This window comes from Diabrotica undecimpunctata, chromosome 10 (assembly GCF_040954645.1).
Source record: "Diabrotica undecimpunctata isolate CICGRU chromosome 10, icDiaUnde3, whole genome shotgun sequence".
Lineage (NCBI taxonomy): Eukaryota > Metazoa > Arthropoda > Insecta > Coleoptera > Chrysomelidae > Diabrotica > Diabrotica undecimpunctata.
In genome coordinates, this window is record NC_092812.1 from 45,433,175 (window position 1) to 45,450,321 (window position 17,147).

A 17,147-nucleotide genomic window follows, 5' to 3' on the forward strand; every position below is an offset into this window, starting at 1 on the left:
TATATTATTTATGCTTACCTCAGATCTCTTATTATCAACAATTGTGGTTATCATCATATCACCAGCACATTCTACCGTTAATAGTTCACTGTTAGCCACAGATATATTGGACATACTACCATCTCGAATATTTCTCAACCAATCTTTTCTAGCTGTAAGATGCGTGCTTCATCCTCGATATAAAAATCTGTAGATTTAAATTTTCTACTTAAAAACACTGCACTAAACGCATTATTATTAGCATTAGGGCACTTATTCATGAAATGACCTTTCTGTTTACAACGAAAACAGGTTATATTTCTCTTGTCTTTCTTGTTGACGTTCTTGACATGATTAGTGCTAACTTCACTCGACTTTGTAGCAAAAGCTTTCTGCTTTCCACTGCTAGCGCCGTCTATCTGCATATCAAGCAATTTCGATTTAATTTCAACGGTGGTAATAGCGATTCCTGAATGTTCGATAGCTAGAATCATGGGCATATACCTTTCTGGAAGTCCCGCCAAAAGTAATGACCCCACCCACGTGTCATCAATCTTGAAGCCGGTCCTATTCAATTTCTGAGCCGTTTCGATCACTTGATTAACGTATGATTCCATGGAATTGCAGTTTTTCAACCGTAAAGATATCAGCGTTCGAAGCAATCCTATTTTCCTCGAAAAACCTGAATCTTCGAATAATTTTTTTAGCGTATCCCATACATCTTTCGCCGTGCAAGCATCTTTTACATGCAAATATAGGGATGGATCTAATGTCAATATTAACTTAGCTTTAGCTTTGGCAACAAGTGTTGTGTCTTCTTCAGTTCCCTAGATACACTTGGACAATCCTTCTAGAACGAAGACATTCTCAACCGCAAACGACCAGTCCTGGTAATTGTCCCTACCGGTTAAACGCGGTACACTTGTAAGATAGTTTACAGCCATTTTCGATACTGTTAATCCACTAACTTTTTACCGAATGAACACGTACTACACTATTTGAACTAATCGGAAATCTTCCACTTAATCGTCTGGGCACATAATCTATTGAGAAATTATAAAGTTCTGGAACAAAAATGGAGATTTGATGAACAAAATGAAACACGTGTTTACTCTATGACTGTAATTTTGCTACTACCCTAAAAAAGGAAAGTGATACATTATTCAACTAGTAAAGTAGCCAATAGATGACACTGCTAGAAAATATTTAAATTTATTTATCTATATCGAACAATATTTACTTACCTTACCACCTAATATTCGCTTCTCACAAAATTTGTAAACAAAGTCTGCACACTAACATCAACAAGTTAATTCATACTAACATACGCCAACGGTCAAATATCAAATTACTTGTTTTCTACAAACTGCGTATTTGCGTAGATCGCTGTTTCAAGAACTTAAGTTTCTACTCACAAGATGCCGCTGGCATCCCTAAATTGTAGAAAATTTTATATAGTATAGTCACACTTGCCCCACAATCACACTTCACCGGGTTTACCTTATAGCTTACGTCTACATTCTAAGAAATGCCATTTTGAAATTATGGATGTTGATACAAAAGGGTATTGAAGATTAAAGAAGGTATAGTTTTCTTCTGTTTCCTGTACAAATTTTTAAGAAAATACACAAGGCCTTCCTTTTCTTCTTTATATTGTCATTATTCCTATAACTTTTCAACATCAGATTTCTAACAAGCTCCAGTTCACCTTTATTTTTCTTCTATTTATACGTATAATCATGATAAAAGGATATTTAAATTTACTGTGGTAAAGTAGCAATTTGTGGATCATTGATACTATTCAAAATATTTGATTTTTTTTTTCTATTTTAATCGACACTATAACTCTACGTGTCGTATTGAGTAATGCCTAAACGAGATAGTATAGGTTAAGATAGTTAGGGTACTTTTAATACGAAATTATGATCACCTAATAGAAAAATCCGTAAGTTTCAAGATTCTGCAAGGAGTAATGGACGGAAGGAGTAAAGAGAATGAACGGTAATCTGTAGAGGATATCAATATTGCTTTGGTCCAAGATAAAGTATGAGTAAAAATAGTGTAATAAGAGTCTACTTGCAGTTCTTTTCATGAATTATGTTTCCTTGGTTGTTACATCGCTACAATACTTAGGTTGACTTATATTAATAAGAATAAGCTTTATATACCTGAAAGCATATATTTTTTAGTCATACTGTAATTATGAACACAAAGTAAAATTGTTGAGCTTCCTATGTTGACCATGCTGGAAGCTATGTTTTTGAAAACACGTCCACGTTCAAAAATTTAATTATCTAGTGCCATGTTTTCCAAAAGCAGAGTCGTGCTTTTATGCTGTTAAATGAAAAATCCTCGCGATTTTTAAAATTTGCTTTTTGAATTCGCCTACAAGGGTTGTTCTGGAAATTTTAGTAACATATCATGCGTTCATGTAATTCATTTTGAAAATATAAGAAACATTCAACGTAAATTAATATTAGACTGTAAGAAATGTTTAATTATGTATATAGTGTGGACGTTATAATATGTGCTGACTAATTAGTTTCAAACCAAGACTATTAAACCAAACACACATATAGACATTACCATGTGAACGAAACCGAAATTCTTATGTTACAATTTTAGCAAATTTATTTTTGTTTGACATCTAGGAAACTCCGATCACAATTTAAAGAAACTTTTTGAAATGTTTTTAAACAATGGCTACCCAAAACATATATTAAAAAAACTTATTTATAACACTAACTTTTACAATAGAGCTTTAATAAATAATCCACAACCAGTTTCATATAAAAAAATACCTTTCATAAAAAATTGAACAGACCAAATTGTCCCACTTTTCAAAACATTTCCGAACATTAAATTAATTAAATACAATCCACTTCTAAATTCAAGGTTATTCTAAAAAATAAAAGCTAAAACTCCAAATTCATTAATATATAATTTATAGAATAAATTGCAGTCAATGTCAAAGTTGTTATATTGGTCAAAGTCAACAGTGGCTTAAACAACGTGTCACTCAACACAAAAGTGACTGTAACATACGAAAAAACTCTTGTGCCTTAGTGGACCACCACTTGAAGACAGGACATAACTTTGACTTTAATAATGTAAAAATCTTGGAACAAGTTGATAATTATAAAAATCGGCTTTTCCTTGAAATGGTACACATTAATAAAACTCCTGAATCTATCAATTATAAGACAGACACCAATCATTTAAGTAATATCTACTGCAACATACTAAACAATATATAATGTGATAGATCTTAACATTTAAACACAAACTTAGTAATTCGCTAGTAACTGTACCAATAATTTTATTACATTCCTAAATATCAGTATTGCAATAACTGACTACATACCATCAATTACATTTTATAGATCAATTTATCGTGTTCCTGATTCTTTCTCAATTCTGTACTATTAATTCCATCTTTCCACTTTATAATATGGATAATAGTGTCATAGTAATTGTTTATTTTAACCGACTCACTAAAAATTGTACAATGGGAATTCACTCTATAAAATATTGAGGTTACCATAACTCCTAAATAAAATCAAACAAACATGTCATTTATTTAGATATGCTAAAAAAATTTAAATTTTTATTCTTATAGTTGTAAGTATTAAAATATTCACTTTGTTTACACAGTAACACACCCAATAATAATTAATGATTCTAATAAATTTACAGTTTTCTCCTGAAGAAGTCACAAAATCGTGACGAAATATTGAGACTGAACAAATAGAGTTTTATTTCCTGACCGATTGCTGATACTATAAATCAATATATATATATATATATATATATATATATATATATATATATATATATATATATATATATACATAAACATTATGCTGAAAAGTACACCACTAAATTTAGTTTTTCATCCCCTTTTCAAATGCAGAGTCCATTTTTAAAAATATAGGCTGCTTTTTTTTTGGGTTCCAAATGTTTTTCCAAATTTTTGAATCTGGACCTGGATTTCTTATAATTATAAATAAACCAATCGATTGGACACCTTAAACTATATTCACGTGCCAAATATAAAAAAAAATATACAGTGTGGTTAAAAAGTTGTGAATTAATAAAATAGATAAAACACCTAATATCTTTGTTATTGATGAAGTAAGACCCATTACGTATGGGGTTTTTGAGATCGCCTAAGTGTCCCCTTTTTTCAGTTAACGTATGTTACTTTTCCAACGAAACACCATATATAATATATATATATATATATATATATATATATATATATATATATATATATATATATATATATATATATATATATATATATATATATATATATATATATATTTATAACAGGATCCAACTTGTAAATACAATACATTTTGGAGACGGCTATCGCCGTATTCCCGTTCTCCTCCGCCAATCCTCCTGGTCCAAGGCACGCTCCTCCTCCAAACCTCTCGATTCCATCGCTCTTCTAATTCCTTCCTTCCATGAGCGTCGAGGTATATCTGTTTTTCTTCTTCCAGGGGGCTTCAATCTGTGAAGTTTTTGGGGCCAACGTTCATCAGGCATTCTCAATAGGTGTTCAAACCATTTTACCTCTTCTTTCTATTCTGTCAATGACCGTTTCTGTAGCATTCATATTATTTCTTATAGATTCGTTGGTGTTCGTTTCCAGCCTTGATGTTCTAGCACTTCTCAAATAATCCATTTCAACTGCCAACAATCTTCTCTTCAGGTTTGCATTAATTGTCCATACTTCAGAGCCATAACAAAGAACTGATTCAACCATTGTTTTCCATATTCTTTTTTTGTTCGTTTTGGAAATGTTGCGATCACACCATAAAGAGTTATACACCAAGATATCCTACAATTTTACGTCCCTGATTAATTCGGTGTTTAAATTCGGTTTCTCCTAAACTGTTCTTATCAATGAGTGCATCTAAATATTTAAATTTTTCCAATTGCTTGATTTCCACGTTCTTGTCTATCAACACTTCAAACCTTGCATCTGAATTGATAACTAAATATTCTGTTTTCTTCATGCTGACTTGTAACCCCCATTTTATATATAACGATGTGAAAAATGAAAAAGGAGATTTAAAAAAATAGTATAACCGTATCGTTCGAAAAACACGCATGAAATACCCAAATTATTAGAACACAGTGGTAATTTTGTAAGACCGAAAGAAAATGAACTGTGAAAGGCTATTGTCACTTTCTGGATCTCCCTCGTACATGAGATATTGCCATTTTTTACGTCGGTTATCCTATAAATTCCCGCTATCGATTGGCAGTAGCATCATTTTATTTACTGTTTCCAAATGTGACTGCATATGAAAATTATGAATATTTTTCGTTTATTGTCCCTATACAGGGCCGGATTTCAAATAAAATTAATATATTTATATATAAGTGTTTCTCATTAATTAGTTCAATATCTGTCAATCTCAATTAAAGGCATTCTATTATTAATTATCTTTTATTTGGGCCATTTATATTTAAACTAAAATAAATTATAATAATTAAAGTGTTAATAATTTAAAATTAAATGTTTAATCTGATATCTAAAAACTTTAAATAATTATTATCCATTAATAAATCACTTTTTGATGAATGCCGTTAGAAATTTGCAGTTCAAAATTTGTTTTAAGTGAATTTAATATTGAACAGTAATATTTTCGGATTTTTTAAAAATCTATTCGAACTTAACGAAAGTCTATTGAAATTAAATTAGGGATAGAGGTGAATGTCCTAATATAGGCCATCATTTTTTTTTTTTTTCAAATATTTTTTCTCTTTTTCATGATAGTTTTGTGAAATTTTAGATATACTTAGATTCAATATTTATTAATAATACTGAACAGTTATTTATTTAAAAAAAGCTTTCGGAAAAACATAAATTAAATATAATATAAATTTGGTGCAAATTTTAAAATTGCTCTGTGTGTTGGAAATATGGGCCCCTAAGAAAAATCACACAAAAATGTTTTTTGTTTAACCAAAAAGTTAACTTAATTGGTAAAATAGAAATAAATAAAGTATTTTTAAAAATCGCAAACGTTAAGTGTCTTTCTAAATTCCTGAACATAGTTCATGTGTGCATAAGCTACGAAACAAGGCATTGAATCCAAAGCTCTCCCTTTCTATCTGCTTGAAATCGTCCCTCTCAAATTATTCATTCTGCGTCTTGGTCTATTGTGTATTGCCCAACTTTTTCAAGGTCAACATAATCGTTAACTGGAAAAATTTATTCAGATGCTGCATAACTGCCTTCACTGCTGGTTTCAGATATCTTTGATTTCTTCTGGATTTTTCTTTTTTCGGCAATGTTGAACCATTGTTTGCTGAATTTGTAAGTGATTTTCTTTTTACGTTATTAAGTTTTACCGAGAGAATCTTGTAAGTCAGTTTTGCAGGGAGAGGAGGTAATTATTTGTGATTTGGAACATTTTCGTCCACGAGTGGATTGTTTTAAAGATTGGTATAGAAGATATTTCAAAAGGTAACACAAATCTTGGAGAAGTCTCCTTGGAGCATGACTTCGATGCATCCATGGACTCTTTGCCAATAAATTTGGAGCAGGTAAGTTGTCGTTCCATCAGTTTCTCTTGTAAAGAACCAGCTGCTCATTTGAGGAAAGATTTGTTGGCTTCAGCTTTGGAGCTTCCTAAATAAGCTTCATTTTCGGGTACAATGTGGTATGTCGATGTTATGTTACACGTTTTTTCGGCTTCATATTGTTCGGCTTTAAAGTCTGCGCCAGAAAAAATGTTACAGTCAAAGGGATAGATTCTCGTTATTCTAAATCCATTTACGGCAATTTCTCCGGACCGTGACTTTAAAAATGCTCTGCCTAACAATTCGGATAAGTCAAATTGTGTCACGAATCCAATTCCTTATTTCCTCGCTGTCTTAAACCTGCCCATATAGATTTTATCAAGACGTTGAAGCTGATGTGTGGAATAAGGAGATACGGAGATTATAGAAACAAAGCTTTCTCTAGCCAAATCAATCGCTTCTAAATTGCGCGTGTGGCTATAATGGCGATCAAGTACTAGAAGAACAGGAGACCTTTTTATCGGTTTCACACAATTTATAAAGAGTTTTATCCATTCTGTAAACAAGTTCTGTTGTATCCAACCACTTGGGTGAACCGCATATATTCACCCAGGTAGAGCAATAACCCAGGTATGCACTAATTGGTCATTTCGATTTTTTTGGGGAAAATCAACATAGGCGGAACAAATTGACCAGCAACATTCATTGCTACAATTAAAGTTACAAGGGAACCACATTCAGTAGATTTTATTGATGCAATTTGTCATTTTTTTTCTTCCTACAACTTGTGCAACTTTGCTCTAGACAATTGACAATCCAGTTTCATCTACATTCAAAACTCTGTGCGGAGAAAAATGATATTCCTTGTATTCGGTTTCCAAGTTATTTAAAAACTCCTGTACGTTTGATTTGTTGAATCCCAGAGCTATAGAAAAAGAAGTTCCAGTGGGCATTCGAAATGATAGGGAAGTATTCTGGCGCCTTAAGAAAGTATCCAGCTAGCTTCTTTCTGCAATGTTATTTTTAAATTATTAAATTAATCCATTTTTGTAGCTAATGTGTATGCCAATCTTAGAATGTCTTTTCATATTAGCCCAAAATATGCAGCTTATATTGCTAAAATACACTGAAATAACTGTACTTCGACCTCTTTTTTTAATGATGTTTTTCTTTCAAGTGAAGTTGAAAATATTTTCTCTATATTTGAGCCTCTAGTCTTCTTAATTTTCAGAAGTCTTTCCAAATAAGATCTTATGTTTTTTCTCTGATATTTGGGTTTGCTTCGAGGCATGGCTAATCTAAAAAAAAAGACGCAACTGGTGATTAATCAAAAAATAGGTTTCTGGGGCCCATATTTGCAACTCATAGGGGCCTATATTTGCAACCTATAGGGACCTGTAGGGACCTACAGTTTGCAGGTGGAACCAACAGATATTAGCCACATTGTACATAACCACAATATGGTGACAAAATTTTTTTATAGAGCCGAAATGCATATAGTATGCTAAAATACAAACCTAAAACATCACACTTGAACAAACATTTTCCTCCAATACAACAAAATCGATACAAATTCAATAATTACAACTTACCCTGAATAAATATCAGAAATCTATCGAATGTACTAACCTCACTCTAACATACAACGAAATAGAAAACAAATGCGGGAGGTCGGCAAATTAACCAACACTTCGCATTCTTAATTTTAACCTATTTTTAAAAGATAGCGCTACCTGTCATCTCCAATTTTTGATGGGGACCCATATTAACCACAGGGCTCATATTAGGACCTTCTCCTCTACCGCATGGATGGTGACTTTTGACCTAAAAAGGTCTTAAGAATGTGTCTTTCCAGAGAAACATGTGCCCACTAGAGGGACGAAGCAGAGGAATTACACAACCCCGTACTGTATTGGTACACAAACAGGTCTAAATATGTAGAAAAGTAGGGTGTAGGAATATATAGTAGTAGTGGAAATGCAAATATTTCTATTTCACTAAGAGAATGTACACCTTTGTATTCCAGGAATAGATTTATACAAAAAAGCCTGGGTCCGAACACAACATAACTGTCACTGGGAAAGTACACCCGGTAATGCACATGGTAAAAATGTATTGGACGCACGCCCATTAATATGGCTGAAGTACTTCGGAAAATAAAAAGTAATCAGCTCAAAAGCATGGCAATTACTGGACATGCGCCAGTCAGGGAACACTTGCGTAAAATGGAACTGTTTCATACGGACTTTAGCTGTAGACTCTGTAACAGAGAATCTGAAAGGGACAACCATATCTTGCATGACTGCGAGGCACTTTATCACAACCATTTTTTGGAGATTGCCAAGTGGCTCCTCCAAAAACATATGGTACTAGTCCAATAGACATATTCAAACTAGTACAACGTTCCAAAATTTTAGAATTGGTATTATGAATAAATAAAAGTTGTACAATAGCCAACTGGCTGCAATACAATCGGTTTATTATAGACATCATCCGAAACAAAGTCCTACATTTATTTATTATTTTTTCTGATTTTCTTCTATTCTTTATACCTTCTTCTAGTGTTCTACAGTTTATTTCTTCTTGGGAGTGGTATAAATTCCGAACAATTATGTTGTAACATAAACTGAACCTGGATGGGAAGACAGGAGGCCCAAAAGTTGGGTACTACTTATTATGGTCGTTCAGTAAACTTGTTAGCCTTCTTTATATATTGTCCAAGAGAAAGAAATATTGTCAGAGAAATTAGACAATTCAAAGTTGATATGTACTATGTTACTAGCCGAATTATAATTTTAACTGGACCTATTAATTTACATCTTACAAACAGAAATTTCCATTACAAATTGATACCTTCTTACATCTTTATAAAAAGTTACATACTAATTTCTCTCGATGATCTGGTAAAAATATTTGTGTCAAAGATGATCTCAATAAGAAAATTAAAATTTACCTTGGTCATAATCATATCATGATATGTAGGTAGGAGAACTCTTACAATCTACATAGAAAAGAGTTGTATACAAACAAAGGTTATTCAAACATGTAAAAGATATATGATGTATCCTGTCAAAAAAAACAAACACTGCATCAGTGCACTTTACTAGGTACATGTAGAAGAAAAAAATAAAAATAATGCCAGATATATTTTCCTTTTCATTAGTCTCCATCAGAAAATATTGGCAGGTTATAAAAAAAGGTAAAATCTTTTGGTGAATTTGTGTTTTCACCACCATTAAAGATGAAGCAAACTGCACGAACTTAAAATTTTCCTTTTTCCAGCTGGTTTTTTACATGCTTCACTTTAATTTATACTTTGATTTATCACGTACTATTTTATTGACTACTATTATTAACAAAACTGGCAGACATTTCTGGCTACTGGTTCTTAGCTTTTACCAGCTGAGTAAATCAGCGCTAACTCAAACCATTTTGTACGTCCAACAACCAACAGACGAAAAGTGAACTCCTTAAAAAAATCCTTCTCAACGATCCCACGGGATTTTCGAGAGTTTTATTTATTTTACGGGTAGTAAAGTATCTGACAATCGCTGGTCTATCTTGATTTAGAACTCATCAATTAGTTTATAATTTCTATAAATAGGACAGAGAAGAACCGAATTAACGAAAAAGACGGTAAAAAACCAGTTTGGTAGAAGTAGGTATCTGGCAATAAAACCACTTTTAATTATGTTGGCCTGTGTTTCCAATGCAAATAAATGGTTGGATTTTGTTTATTCCTTACTTTTACTTTTTCGTATCTGGATCCGACTACAGTTTTTCTGCCCAATATCGGGCTACGTCTACACCCCTTTGTATTTGCAAGCCATAAATCATCGAGGGTGCACTGTGATGGGCAAAGTCTGCATACTCTCAGGTGCTCCACGTTCTGTATTTCCCAACATTCACAAGGTGCGTCGCTGTCTGTCTTGATGCCACATTTAATGAGGTTCTGTTTTACAGGGGCAACACCTGTGCGTATGCGATTGAGTGTCCGCCAGGTTCTCCAGTCCAAGTTCATTCCATTAGGTCGTTCTGAATGTAGGGGGAACAGTTCGGGTGCTTCGACGCTGACATTTCTCATAAACCTTTTCCTTGATTTAAGTCGGCTGATTCCTGACGGTTCGTCAAACCCGTATAATTGGTGCCTTTCATCGAAAGTTTGCCTGAACTTCTCCACATATTGTGAGGCGCATCTACGGTCGTCTGGTGATGCGAATCCAGCTGTCCGGTACAGTAGGGGGAGAGGGGTAGGCTTCATACAACCGGTAATTATTCTACATGTTTCATTTAACGCCGTGGTGACTTGTTGGGCGTGTCTAGATCTACCCCAGACGGGACAAGCATATTCCCCTGTTGAGAAACATAAGGCCTCCTGTTGAGAAACATACGGAAATTAATCCAATCAACGCTTTTGAGACGCAACTATTACAGAGAAAGCGATTTACGCAAGGTAATTTGAAATTGTTTTGTTTTTCTTCTAAGATTTTTTAAACTGCAAATTAAAACCTTGTGCATAGTGGTATTTGAAATACGTGAATTCAAACTTTATACAGAACGGGACAAGAAAAATGCTAAAATGTATGAAAAATTCTTACAAAGTTGATAAAATATTATAAGCTTCTATAAATATTTTGCAATTCAACTCAAGCTTTCTTTGTTGTTGTTTGCCTTTTTGACTGCGTAAAAGATGTAATTACAATAGAAATGGGTTTCTATATTTATTGTTATTGGTACAATTAGACTTACCTTCCGCTCAGATAATATGCATGAAATTGTAATCTCCTTTTCCTCTGTGATGTTAATTGAGTTCGGGAGAAGTTATAAAGTTGGAAAACTAAGAGCGGCAGTTCTGAAATTATTTTTATGTGGTGTTATTATATTCACTACTATTTAATGACAATAAAGCCAATGAAGTTTTTCTAATAATTTAATTTTACCTGCCTCATTCATAATAAAAATTCAGACAAAATATTGTCAGTACTTTTAAGGTATTCTTGGGACGACTTTATTTGATGATATGTATGTCTTTTTTATTTATACGTAAGTGTTTTATTATTACATAATATTATGTTACTATTGTGGGCAATAAAATGTCTTAATTATTTTCTAGTGTGATCAGCAAAAGGAAGGAATTGCCAGTAGTCCAAGCAAGATGGAGGAATATTGCAGAGAAAATGGTTTTCATGCTTGGTACGAAACTTCGGCTAAAGATAATATTAATATAGATGAAGCAGCTAGATCTCTTGTAGAAAAGGTATGTATATTATATTTATTAAATCTGTTGATTTACATTCTCCAGCCATCTCTAGCATTCCACTAAGCATCTATATCTCTCAAATATTCGTTTATATCGCTTCTCCAACTTGGTCGGGGTTTTCGGAGTTTTCTTCTTCCACTTAGTTTCTATAATTTGTTTCAGAAGTCTTGTGTCTGGAATTCTTTGTATATGGCTAAACCAGATTAACTTTTATCTTTTATTTCATCGGTTATTGCGTGTCTTATTTTTATGATCTCTCTGGTTCTTGTATTTGTCCCCCTCTCCACCTTTCAGTTGCCTGCTGCTCTTCTCCAAAGGTTCTGTTGCTTATGACATTATTGTATTTTTTTCTTCAAGGAGACATACTTCTGAGCTATATGTGAGATCCTTTTTTTAATGGTGTTATATATTCTTGTTTTCTTTTCTTTGCTTATATTTTTATCCATATTTTTTTTATTATAAAACGTGTTTCGTTATAGGTATAGTAAGTTTCATTTTCAGGTATTTATATTCTGTACAATTTTGTATTTCCATTCCAATATCTGATATTTATAAGGTGTCTTTATTGTCCTCCTATACACATATACTCTGTATTTTTTACTTATGTATGATAGACCTCATTAGAAAGTTTGTTGATAAGATAATATCGTGTTATAAGCTTAAAAAAATAAATAGATTCAAATAAATTAGAACCGCTCGTTTTATTTAAACACATTACAGCGGTGTCACGATGTAAAATAATTTATTAATTTAAAAATAAATTACAACAATGACTTTTGAACTTTTAAAAAGCATTGTTCATCGGAAACATCCGTGTAGTTCGATGGTGATTTTTGTAAGAAGTAACATTTCGAAAGTACGCGTAACTAAGGATGCGGACCGTAGAACTGTCAGTAAAACAATTTCTTAAACAACTAGAAGAACGGGATGAAGACTGCAGTAGATCCAAGAAGATCATTCAAGAACGAATAAAGGATGTTCTTAACATGAATGGAGATGACCCAGAGACAATACCGTTTTAGTCAGCAAAATAAGCAGTTTTAACGAAAATAAATGAGAAATCGAAAATGATTGAAGAAACTTCTAGAAAGAATGATGAAAGATTCTAAAAAGAATGATGAAATAAATATATACTGGTAGCTATGGATTATTTTATGAAATGGACTGAGGCATATGCGATACCAAATCAGGAAGCAGCTACAGTTGCAGATATCAATAAGACCAGAATGATACCCCTGCATCCTCACTCAGATGGAATGGTCGGGAGGATGAACCAAATTATCGGTAAACACTTGTCCAAATTTATATCTAAACATCAAAGAGATTGGGACCAGCACATTCATTTATTCCTTATGGCTTACTGCTCAGCCGTGAATGAAACTACAGGCCAGACTTCAACCTGCCTGATGTTTGGTCGTGAAGTTCGTTTGTGCTGCAACCTAAAGTATGGCTACGGACCTTTCGGAGTATATGTCGACCACCTGAAGTTTAGAATGAACAACATTTATGAACTTGCCTCACAATACATCCAGCTATTCAGTGATAGAATAAAACATCAATATGATTCTCGAAGCAAGAATGAAAATTTGGAAGTAGGTGATCTTGTCTGGCTTTATAATTCACAACGTCGGCGGGGCTTGTTTCCTAAACTGCAAAGACAATGGGAAGGTCCGTATGAAATTGAAGAGAACAAATGACGTAATATACTGAATTAAGAAGTTGCCAAAAGATAAACCAAAATTTGTTCATATAAATCGTTTTGCACCATATCCATTCTCAAATGAAACTAAAGAATAACGAATCCTTCAACATGAGATAAAATATGACCGATGACCTTAAGGAATTTATGTCAAATTACGCAGAAAGAAAGAGTGCTAGATTCGGTGTGACCACAGAAGTTCAGCAGGATTTATTTAGTGTTCTAGAAAACGTCTCTCTAACCCACTGTGTTGCTCAATACCTGGAGATGACTAAGGAAATCTCATCCAAATTCAATAAGAAATTCGGTCGCTTGAACGGGTTAAAAAATCAGTAGCCTAAAGGTCCTCGATCTTTGCAGTATATGGTGACCAGGAAGTCTTATACAGACAAGGCAAGCTTCGAGGATATATGGCGTGCTCTATGGCGTGAGAAGCATGCTTGAAGTGATCTTCCGAGAAACTGGCGTACGAATTAATGTGTATGTTTATGCAGGACCGGAGAGTCCTGTAGATTCTGCCATACTGTACCTACATATAGAGTTGCTGAGCGGGAAGCTTAGATCTAAGAGGGGGACAATCTAAGGAAAAAGCTAATTTCGATGTATTCCATATAACAGTTGCATCTTTTAGAATGTTATACATGTACCGACCGAGGTACGGAGAAGCCATTGTTAATATTAGGCGAATAGAGGTGGACTGCTCCAGATATTTCTAGAACTAATGTATTTGCTCTATATAGGAGCGTTGTTATTAGGAAGTTAGTTGATAAGATAATATCGTGCTGTACCTAAGGTTAAAAAATAAATAGATTCAAATAAATTAGAACCGCTGGTGTTATTTAAACATGTTGCAGTGATGTCACGATGAGAGATATTTAAACACATTACAATATGTTAAACAGTATATGTGATAAGCTGCCTTGTTTGAAAAATTTTGTTGCTCTGAATCCTTTGCTGAGCTTATTTCCTTGTTTGATTTCTATTATCGCGTCGTGGTAGTTTGTTTAACAGCTGTTATTAGTTTTATAGTTATGTTGGTTTTTTCCATCGCTTCCACAGTTTGGTCAGGGGTACACTATTATAGGTTTCCTTTATTATTCCTTATTTCTGTATCTTTTCTTAAATATAGTTGTCAGGTAATTTTCTTTTCATTCATTCAAATGGTATTTATCTGTTGTTGAGACATTTATATTAATTATTTTTTTAGATTGTTGAATAAAAGCAAAATATATATTAGCTAGTGCTGGAAAAGTCATTAAAGGTGATAAAAAAAGTAGAAGAAATAAATGGTTAAGAAAAAGAACGATGATTATTTACTTTATTTTTAAGACTAGTTCTTAAATGCATCTTCTTATTTTAGATTTTTCTTCATAATACATAAATTTTTATGATTGCAGATATTAGCCTACGATTCAGTCCTAAACAGTGACTCAAAGCGTTCCTCAGATCAATTTTCTTTAAGACGAGATAGTGATGGAAACTCAGCAAACAGAAGAAGTTGTTCCTGCTAAAAGAAGAGCTAAACCATATTGTGTAATATTACTTTAATAACAAATACCATTATAATTAAAAGTTCAATTCACTCCTTAACCAGATCTTCCCGTATGTAAATAGTACCCAGAAATCGCAAAACAAGTACTGTTATACGTCATGATGGGACCAACAAAATTCTTAAAAAGTTCAAGAATTGTTTAAGTTTAGTTGAATTTGACTTGTAGAGAAACGCCCATTGATATTTCTCTTTCCACAAATATGTTTGTTTAATAATTAAACATTTTTCGAATTTTCTTGCCAAGTCCTTAATTTTAAACCTCGTCAAAGTTATTGCATTTGACGGTTGTTATAAAAAAAGAAAGAATGTTAGTTGATATGAAAACGATTCTAGTAGTTTAGAATATTTCTCACATATGTTGTGCAACGTCCACCACCGTCTTAATAACTGTATTTTTCTGGAATTTTTTAAATATTTCTAGCGTTGATTAAATCCAGGCTTATCCAGTCAAATTCTAAATACAACAACTGAAATATGACGTGTAACAGCACTTGTTTTGCATATGGTATACAGAAAAAATTAGTATGTACTTAAATATACTTTTTTCAAATAAAATTTTGGAACTGTACTTTATGATAAGATTGTAGACAGTTTTCTTTGTATTCACTAGTAGGTAAGTTCTCTACGTAGATATATTGTTCATTATATTTTTTATCACTATTTTAATAGTAAAGAAAAGTTTTTAAAAACATGTTTTTAATGCAACTTGAAGGTTTCTGGAATAGTCCCAATAATAATCTGGAAAAATCAGCTGGATACCTAGTTTACTGTGTATAGAGCCCGAGACACAAAACAAAATAATTCAAAACAACTCGAAAACCTTAAATGATATATCAGTTTTTACAAATTATGCACAAAATACTCGAGAACCAACATTCGTTATAGAAAATCAAGCCCTGGAGAATAAAATGTACTGCTGCGATGCGTTTTTGAACATTGATCAGGCATTTTATTACAATATAATGATAATGGCTTAACGAGAAAATCTCACCCATTTATCTATTTTCCTATCCTCGTCTTTTAAGTAAACTATCAACACGAATATACAACACTACGTTCTATAAACACCTGGTGTAATACAAAGAAGCGTACTTGGTGACCTTGTTTGTCCTCTGTGTAGAATTGATCTTCTTAGTCATCAGTATCGCCATGAGATATTTGCAGCATATGCAAGTTAGATGATATGTTGTCCTGTGACCCACCAAAATCCGTATACTCTTTCTCTTAATTATTGCAACTAAACCCCGATGTATTTAAAACTTGACGAATCAAGACGAATCAAAATTAATATATTTCTGAAGTTAATATGTTCTGCGACAGATCGTCGAAAAAAACAAGTGAATATAACATCGACACACATCATCTCTTCATAGACTTTGAAAGCGCATATGACAATATAAACCCAGAATTCTTAATAAAAGCAATGAAAGAATTTAATATACCAACACAACTAATATAACTGATAAAAGAATCTCTAAAAGTAGAAAGTAGAATCCGGATACAAAATGGATTAACGGAAACAATAGATGTGAAAAAGGGACTATAATGCTCTATCATGCATCTTGTTCAACATCGTACTCGAGAAAATACTGAGGGACACAACAGTCAATACACGAGGAACAATCATTAATAAAAGCGTGCAAATACTAGCATTTGCAGATGATGTTGACATAATCGCAAGATCAAGAAGAGAAATGATAGAGGCATACAACGAAATAGAACGAGCTGCACAAAATAGTGGTCCTAAAATCAACCAGACCAAAACAAAATATATGCAGGTAAGTAAAAACGCAGAAATAAGGCAGCCACAAAATATAACAATAGGAGAATACAACATAGAGGGGGTAAAAAACTTTATATACTTGGAATCCCTAGTCACGTCTGATAATAACGTTACGGAGGAAGTGAAGAGACGAATATTTATTGCAAATAAATGTTACCATGGTTTAATTAGGCAACTAAGATCAGATAACGTAGCAAGAAAAACAAAATGCCAAATATCTAAAACCCTAATAAGACCGGTACTCACATACGACTCAGAAACCTCGACACTCACTAAAAGAGAGGAAACGTTTTTAGCCACCTTCGAAAGAAAAATCTTGCGACACATATAT

At 32.9% G+C, this 17,147-nt stretch overlaps 1 protein-coding gene across 3 annotated transcripts in view; it reads left to right on the forward strand.

Annotated features, from left to right (window-relative positions):
- The window catches only part of Rab32 (RAS oncogene family member Rab32), a 59,941-nt gene extending 44,219 nt beyond the window's left edge, over positions 1-15,722 (forward strand). For all 3 annotated transcript variants that reach the window (XM_072546166.1, XM_072546165.1, XM_072546167.1), the window contains exons 4-5: positions 11,636-11,779; positions 14,879-15,722. In XM_072546166.1, coding sequence (XP_072402267.1) covers positions 11,636-11,779; positions 14,879-14,992 — 258 coding nt within the window. In that variant the 3' untranslated portion in view covers positions 14,993-15,722. The remainder of the gene's footprint in view (positions 1-11,635; positions 11,780-14,878) is intronic.
- The last annotated feature ends 1,425 nt before the right edge of the window (positions 15,723-17,147 follow it).